This window comes from Myripristis murdjan, chromosome 14 (assembly GCF_902150065.1).
Source record: "Myripristis murdjan chromosome 14, fMyrMur1.1, whole genome shotgun sequence".
NCBI classification, from domain to species: Eukaryota; Metazoa; Chordata; class Actinopteri; order Holocentriformes; family Holocentridae; genus Myripristis; species Myripristis murdjan.
This window is the reverse complement of record NC_043993.1, coordinates 37,107,889-37,116,398: the sequence shown is the minus strand read 5'-3', so window position 1 is coordinate 37,116,398 and position 8,510 is coordinate 37,107,889. Positions and strand designations below refer to the sequence as shown.

The 8,510-nt window shown below is 45.6% G+C and overlaps 1 protein-coding gene across 1 annotated transcript; it reads left to right on the top strand.

Moving 5' to 3' along the window:
* The first annotated feature begins 187 nt into the window (after positions 1–187).
* On the top strand, positions 188–5,950 carry rbmx2 (RNA binding motif protein X-linked 2). Its single transcript, XM_030068474.1, has 6 exons — positions 188–318; positions 1,981–2,096; positions 2,272–2,323; positions 2,842–2,971; positions 3,255–3,438; positions 4,832–5,950. The coding sequence occupies exons 1-6, from the start codon at positions 314–316 to the stop codon at positions 5,512–5,514; spliced, it is 1,170 nt and encodes a 389-aa protein (XP_029924334.1). The 5' UTR covers positions 188–313; the 3' UTR covers positions 5,515–5,950.
* The last annotated feature ends 2,560 nt before the right edge of the window (positions 5,951–8,510 follow it).

The window sequence follows — 8,510 nt, the reverse complement described above, 5'->3', positions numbered from 1 at the left end:
TTCCTTATACATTTGTGAGTTTTTTCCTGTAAATTTACAACTTTCATTTCGGATTTGTATTTCTCCGAATATTACCCCCCCGGCTCCAAGATGTTTTTCCTCCGTTCATTTTTACACACACTTACAGAATCTCTGTATGTGGCACGTACACGTCATGTACCTGACTTGAATGTGATCAAATACAGAACAAACCGTGGCTTGCAGTTCGGCCTCCGGACACCAGGCGGCAGCAGAGGCGACGATTCACACGGAAGCGGACAATCACCAAAACAGCGGCAGTTTCCTTTCCGTGTAGCTGGCTAGCTAGCTCACCATGAAGTAAGTCGATATCTTCACTTTAACAAAAAAAAAAAAAAAAAAGATTTATCTTCTGTCTCATATTCAGGCATGTCCGAGTCATGTAAATCTTAGCCTTGTCGTGACTTTCTGCGCTCTGTTTGCTAACAGGCTAGCTGTGCTAACAGGCTAGCTGTGCTGTAGCCTCCGTGCAGGGACGCTGCTCCCGAACTGTGTTCCGGCTCTCACAGCCCCTGACCCGGCGTGCTGCCTCTGTGGGAGCGGCTGTGGGCTTCGGCACACAACAAACACACGTGGCCTTAATAAACCTGTTAATAAACCTGTGTAATAAACCATGCTAATAAAGCTGTTAATGACGTGTTGGTAAAGCCCTGGCTCCGTGGCTGCTGCGGGGCCGAGGCGGCTCTGACCTGCGCCCGAGAGAAGAGCAACTCTTATAAAGTGTCCTGGACATTTAATTCTGAGGAATGTCCGTGTTGTTATTAGTAAGAAAACACAAAGTTCCCGCAGTTAGAATCTGCGTCCACATCCTCTCTCTCTCTCTCTCTCTCTCTCTCTCTCTCTCTCTCTCTCTCTCTGTGTGTGCGTGTGTGTGTGTGTGTGAGAGAGAGAGAGAGAGAGAACATTTTGGTTCGGGCTGCCGAGGACTCCCTTAATGTTACTAAACAATTTCAACAAACTTGCAATACATTTTTTATTTGTCTTAAGGTAAGTAATCAACTCAGCAATTTTCATGGTGATACCTAAAGGTTAAAATTTTTACCCTACTCACATGAGAAAAAAAGTTAATAGGCGTTTGAATGGGCTATATTTTGGTGTTTTTTGAAACTTTCCCCCAGTGGGATTCTTCAGGGCTTTTTTTCCCTCACTCAGGACAGACTGAGGATACAAAATCAGTTGAGTTTGTTTCTGTTGCAGTTCATTTGACCTTGAGTCATAAAATGACTGGACTAATCAGCCCCTGATATAAATGAGCCCTCCTCCTCCTCCTCCTCCTCCGCTTACCGCACAAAGGTTAACCCTAACCCTAACCGCACAAAGCTATGGTTACATGCTGCGTTCAGGGATTGCTGGGAATCCTCCCCTGCATAGATATAGATGTAGATATAGATAGATGCAATTTATTGATCCCAAATTGTGGAAAAACTGATCCAGCAGCAGGTCGTCCAGACATGACACAGGAAACAGTCACAGACAGACACAGAGTTCTAGAGGAGAGAAATATCTCTCTTTAGAAGAAATAATATGTGTGTGTGTGTGTGTGTGTGTGTAGTTATTGCTATAATATTTTTGTAGGATCAATGCACATATTTGTACGTCATGCACATCGTTCAGAATTGGAAAGTCTGATTTAGGGAGAGAGAGAGAGGAGAGTTTTGATGTTTTTCATTGGTTTGAGCTCCCAGTTGGCATGAAGTGACCAGTTTAAAAAAATAAAATAAAATAAGCTATTTGTTTACAGAGAAGCCAAAGAAATACAGTTTTGCAAATGTTTTTGTCATTTTACATTTAATCATAAATTAAATGAATCTATCGATCGGGCAGCTAAAGCGGTTAAAGAGTAAAGAGCTGTGCTGTGTTTGTGGTGATGATGATGATGATGATGATGATGTTCAGATGAGTGCAGCCTGTGTTGTGTTGTGAAAGCTCTGTTCCTGAGCCGCTGTCTGTCTCTGCCTGCAGCCCCTTAACGAAGGTGAGGCTGATCAACGAGCTGAACGAGCGCGAGGCCGACCTCGGCGTCAAGGACGGCGTGTCCTGGCACTCAGAGTACAGAGACTCCGCCTGGATATTCATCGGTAAGAAAAACCCACCATGTCCCGGCCAGTCTGGAACCAAACTCTGCACCGCACCTGTGGGAATAATGGGAATAATTCAGATTTACTACAAATGAATATTGGCCCTTTATATCAGCTGTCATGGCTGATACCAAAGATCCATATTGATCCTGCTTCTTATGTGATGATGATGCAGGAGGGTTTCCATACGAGCTGACGGAGGGTGACATCATCTGCGTCTTCTCCCAGTGAGTACCTCCTCCTCTTCCTCCTCCTCCTCCTCCTCCTCCTCCTCCTCCCAGTTGCCCCGCCCACTCTGCTCATGTGTGGTGTGACTACAACACACTGATCCTGGATCAGTCCTGCTGCCCGCTGATGAAATTATAATCCTGATAAATGCAGTGTGGTAGACGTTGTTTTCCTTCAGTAAAAGGTTCATTAGCAGAAAGAGAGAATTAGAAAATTATCAAAACACTTTGGGAAAATGTTTATCATCATAATTACAAATTTAATGTTATATGATTCTGGCTAATTTTCAGGTCATTTTCCTTATTTTATTTCAGTTTTCAGAATCTTAATTTCCGTCAGTTTCCTTGTTTTTGGTGTTAGGGTTAGGGTTATTATGGGGTCATTAAGTTGCTCACTGCCTTTTTCCTGAGTTTTTGAAAGAAATGAAGTGAATCTGCTCAGGTTTCAAAGGCTTAGACTGAGTGAGAGTCTCACCTGTCTCACCTGTCTCACCTGCCTCACCTGTCTCACCTGTCAGGTACGGCGAGGTCGTCAACATCAACCTGGTGCGGGACAAGAAGACGGGCAAGTCCAAAGGTTTCTGCTTCCTGTGTTACGAGGACCAGCGCAGCACCATCCTCGCTGTGGACAACTTCAACGGCATCAAGGTGACACACACACACACACACACACACACACACACTGTAATGCATCATGTTTCTGCTTGTGAAATCTGATGTTTAAGTTCATCATTTCAATAATTATAAATCAGAATAAAATCATGTATGTTTTCCAAATTTTCAGTTTTTTACTAATTTTTTAAAACTAATGTTTCAGTCGTTCCTTTGCTACTTTGCAAATATTTAAAAAAAAAAGTTAAAAAAAGAAAACTGTTTCTAACAATTAAAATGAATCGACAGTGAAAGTAATGTGTGTGTGTGTGTGTGTCAGATCAAAGGGCGGACGATCCGTGTGGATCACGTTAAAGACTACCGTCCTCCCAAAGACTCGGAGGATGTGGACGAGGTGACGAAGAGGCTGAGGGACGAAGGCTGCGCCCCCCGAGCCGCCGAGCCTTCATCGTCTGAGGAAGAGGAGGAGCAGTACAGCGTCCCCGTGAAGAAGCCCAAGAAAGGTGAGGAGGGAACAAACCAGAGCAGATTCACCTGAAAAGAAAAAAAAAAAACACCTGGAAATTATCAAAGAAAAGGAAAAGGAGAACAGAGCAGAACCTGAGCTCAGGGGCTCACCACCGCTCCTCTTCCTCAGCTCTGACTGACAGGTGGGAGTCCAGCTGCTTCACCTGTGGGCTGGTTCTCCAGGTCGCTGGCTCGGTAGCGCCCCTTCCTGTTGGGACCACCTCGCTAGTGTTGTTAGGGTCACCTGGCGGTCCTTAGGGTCACGTTGGGGTCACCTGGTGGTCGTTAGGGTCACCTGGCGGTCCTTAGGGTCACGTTGGGGTCACCTGGTGGTCGTTAGGGTCACCTGGCGGTCCTTAGGGTCACGTTGGGGTCACCTGGCGGTCATTAGGGTTACCTGGCGGTCGTTCGGGTCACGTTCGGGTCACCTGGTGGTCGTTAGGGTTACCTGGCGGTCGTTACAGTCACCTGGCGGTCATTAGGGTTACCTGGCGGTCGTTACAGTCACCTGGCGGTCGTTACAGTCACCTGGCGGTCATTAGGGTTACCTGGCGGTCGTTAGAGTCACCTGGCGGTCATTAGGGTTACCTGGCGGTCGTTAGAGTCACCTGGAGGTCATTAGGGTTACCTGGCGGTCGTTACAGTCACCTGGCAGTCGTTAGAGTCACCTGGCGGTCGTTAGGGTTACCTGGCGGTCGTTAGAGTCACCTGGCGGTCATTAGGGTTACCTGGCGGTCGTTACAGTCACCTGGCGGTCGTTACAGTCACCTGGCGGTCGTTACAGTCACCTGGCAGTCGTTAGGGTCACCTGGCGGTCGTTAGGGTCACCTGGCGGTCGTTACGGTCACTGGGCGGTCGTTACGGTCACGTTTGGGTTACCTGGCGGTCGTTAGAGCCACCTGACGGTCGTTAAACTGCTGAGTCATGACCTGAGCGGCTGGAGGTAGTGCTTACCCAAACTGGCCGTTTGTGGAAGCAGCAGCGAGATCCAGGAGAAGAAACGCAGCAGTGCTGTCATCATGAGGCTGCACACCTGTCCAGCACACACCTGAGGAACCGCTCAGGTCATGACTCAGCAGTTTCCCTGCACCTGGAGGAGCAGGCACCTGAGAGCCTCCACAGACAGCCACCTGAAGGTTCTTAAAGAAGACAAAACCTGAAAATGAGCCAACAAAGAAAATATTACTATTGTAATATCATCATCATAATTATAAATATAAATTTCTGGACATTTTTCCCAGTTTTGAGGATAATTTCTATTTTATTTATTTTTTTAAAATTTATTTATTTTTAATTTTAGGGTTTTTTCCTGTTCTTCTTTTTAATAGCTAATTTCCAGGTCATTTTCTTGTAACTCTTTGCTAATTTCTTGTTAATTTTCCCCTTCAGACAAGAAAGAGAAGAAGAAGAAGAAGAAAGAGAAGAAGGAGAAGAAGAAGAAGGAGAAGGAGAGCCAGTCACAGCGTTCCTCCTCTTCCTCCCCGTCTCCTCCTCCTCCTCCTCCTCCTCCTCCTCCTCCCACCGTCAGAGTGAAGCAGGAGAACGAGGACGACGGCTACGACCAGAGGGGGGCGCCACGCAACGGAGAGAGGGCGAGGGAGGGCGAGAGACACCGAGGAGAAGAGGAGAGGAGGAGAGAGAGAGACAGGGAGAGGGAGAGAGAGAGAGACAGACAGAGAGAGAGAGACAGGGAGAGAGACAGGCCCAGGGAGAGGGAGAGAGAGAGAGACGGCGAGAGGAGTAAAAACTGGGAGAGAGAGACAGAGATTGACAGGAGGAGAGAGAGAGACACAGACAGGCAGAGAGAAAAAGAGAGAGACAGAGACACAGACAGAGACCAAGACAGAGACAGAGAGAGAGACAGGCAGAGAGAAAAAGAAAGAGACACAGACAGAGACAGAGAGAGAGACAGGCAGAGAGAGAGAGACAGAGACACAGACAGGCAAAGAGAGAGAGACAGGGAGAGAGACACAGACAGACAGCGAGAAAAAGAAAGAGACAGAGACACAGACAGGCAGAGAGAGAGAGACAGAGAGCGAGACAGGTCCACTAAACACAGGGAGCGTCTGTGATGTGAAATAGAACAGAAGTTGTTTTTTTTGTTGTTGTTTGTTTTTTCATTTGTTGTTGTTTGTTTTTCAGTTTCAGGTCGTGTTCTGTGTCGGGGCCAAAAGAATTCTGAGAAAAAAATTCTGAATTTTCAAGATTAACATCAGAAATTTATGAGGAAAAAAACTCACAAAATAATAAAAGTTTTCCTTTCACCTTTTTTTAATCTCAGAGAAAAGTTGAGTGTTTTTCTCAGAACGACCTGAAACAGGAAACACGGTTCTTGTGTTGAAACGCTTGTAGAGACTCAGTGGCCCCTCAGAGGCCTGGAACCTCATGTTGGGCCTCCTGGAAGACCCTCAGGGACCCCCCAGGGGCCCCCGACCACACGTTGAAACCCCCTGATGCAGTGTGATGTGAAAACGTGACAAAGTGGAATAAAAAAAGCTGCTGATGTGATGCAGATCTGCTGTTTTTCCTTCCTAGCGCCCCCTAGTGGCGGCTCCGTGTTTCAGATCCTGTCAGCTTCGTGCTGATTGGCCCAACGGTGGTTGACTTTTGTCCATTTATGTGCTAAACCACGCCCCTTTTGAGGTTCATTGGTCAGTGTCATGAAAACTAAATTAGACATCAATAAGCCTGATCAGCTCGGTCCAATATTGATCAGATATGAAGAGCGCCCCCTGGTGGCCCTGAGGCAGAGGGAGGGCTGCTGGACCGGGCATCATGGAAACCAGACTTACCATGTAGGAGTTATGAATTTTTAAATTTAAAAAATATTGACGTGTAATTAATAATATAACAGCGCCCCCATCAGGTCGACTGGGGTCACATTTTTTGGGCAGCATTTACCGTCTCATGGAAAATTGCAAAAATGTAAAATAATTATTAATTCATTTTTTCTGTCAAAAGCATCCCTGTGTGTGTGTGTGTGTGTGTGTGTGTGTGTGTGTGTGTGTGTGTGTGTGTGCAGCGTTCAGTCGGCTGCTCTCGTCTCTCTTGAAGATGAAGGAGGAAATCAGTTCATTTTGATTTTGATTTCGGTTCATGAAGATGTTTCCACGTCCCTTCGCCTGGCCCAGATAATCCCCCGCACCCAAACCTGGTTTTCTCTTCAAAGTTAAAAAAAAAAAAAAATCTACCAGTGGGATGAGGTAATCTGTGGTAATCCCACTTGTTTGCAGTGCAGTTTCTGTTTTCCAGAAGGTTCCAGGAACAGGCAGGAGCAGGCGGATCAACAGGATCACACCCGATTCAAGAAAATCCTGAAACAGATGGGATTATCTCAGATTATCTCACCCCACTGTCAGAGTATTGAACTCGTTGGAAGAAAAACAAGACTGAAGAAAAGTGAGGATGAGACTAAATAATCCATCAAAGTGAAGGTTCGATTCCTGCCGCACCACAGAGTCACACCAGCGGGATTATCTCAGATTATCTCATCCCACCAAAGGATTCTGGGCCTTGCTGGAAAAAAAAACAAGAAGTGAACCCTGAGCAGGAGACAGAGAGCCAGCCTTTTGTGTGTGTGTGTGTGTGTGTGTGTGTGTGTGTGTGTGTGTGTGAGGGAGTGAGTGAGGGAGATTGGGCAGCTGAGAGCAGTCAGTTAACTGTAATCTCATATAATCACAAATTAATTTAGAATTCTCTGGATTTTTCTCAAGAAACGGAACATTTAATATTTAATAATCTTATTGTTATTCTGAGACATAACAGCAAAGTTAATCTAAGATCTGAAGAAACTGGCATTAATAATAATAATAATAATAACAACAATAATAATAATTGCTCTCAGCTTCCTCAGAGAACATGACTTTTGTTAAAAATAAAGAAAAAGGTGTGGATCCATGTGGCGTATGAACGTGTTTATTTAATCTGCGTTTTAGAAAAAAAAAAAAAAAAACTTTTCTCTGACCTCTGACCTCTGACCGTGCTGAGGGAGTCACTTTAGAGAAGACAAGCCGAGGCAGACGGGAGCCAGGCTGATCGATTATTATGATCATTGATTACTCACATAAATCATTTATCAAGTACAAATGCAGCTGCACTGAGATCATTAAGATACAAACATGTTTATTGTAAAAATATTAATATCATTATCAGAAGCATTAATTATATAAAATCTTATTTGTTGTGGCTGCTCAGACTCCATTCTGTCCTGCTCTGTTTCTATCTCAGAATGGACAGCTCCTGTTTCTACTGTAAAATATTTATTTTATTTTATATTTATTTATTATTTGTTGTTAATTTTACTTATTTTTTCATGTTATTTATTTTGACTTGGCTGCTGCTCTGCCGTCACACCGGACTTTTATTTTTAACCACCAACTGATTGATCAAACAATATTAACAATGATCAGACTGATCGATAGATCACGTGATGCTCATCGGCCTCTGCTCTGATTGGCCGCCTCAGCTCGAGGGCGGGACTTTCAGTTCTGAGGAGGGAAAAAAAAAGTGACTGAGTGGGCGTGGCTGTTGACCTGTGATGTCACTGCTGGGGTTCGAGCCCAACAGCGACCTGTGTGTCTCTGAGCAAGGCACTTCAGACACCCGGCCCCACACACACACACACACACACACACACACACACACACACACACACACACACACACACGTTAGAGCTTCATTTACACGTCAGAGCAGCTGGTGGGCAGTGGGCGGGGCCTGTGCGGCGTAAGTGAGCATTTACGCCACCGCCAGCAGCCAATCACATTTCTGCACATGCTCATTTTTTTTTCCTAGCGATGTGGTTTAGTCATAGAAATAGAATGAGGCAGAGCGGGCGTGGGCCTTTTTTTTTTTTTTTTTTTCTTGTTCACAGCAAAAACCTTTTGGGTGGTTCTGTGGAGATCCCAGCTCCGCCCGGCCCGGAGCAGAGAAGACCGCCAGCAGCTCCACTGGCATCACTAGAATCGCCCATACAGTGTCCATACAGCTCTACCTCGTTCTATTTCTATGGACTAACTCAGAACAACAGGGCTGCTGTCAGAAAGAGAAACGTGGCTCGAGACTCGAG

What these genes read in the sequence shown, in the direction of transcription:
- rbmx2 (XM_030068474.1), top strand. An exon ending in CTCCGCCTGGATATTCATCG is followed by an intron (nt 2,097 to 2,271) that starts GTAAGAAAAACC and finishes ATGATGATGCAG; the next exon opens with GAGGGTTTCCATACGAGCTG. An exon ending in ACAACTTCAACGGCATCAAG is followed by an intron (nt 2,972 to 3,254) that starts GTGACACACACA and finishes TGTGTGTGTCAG; the next exon opens with ATCAAAGGGCGGACGATCCG.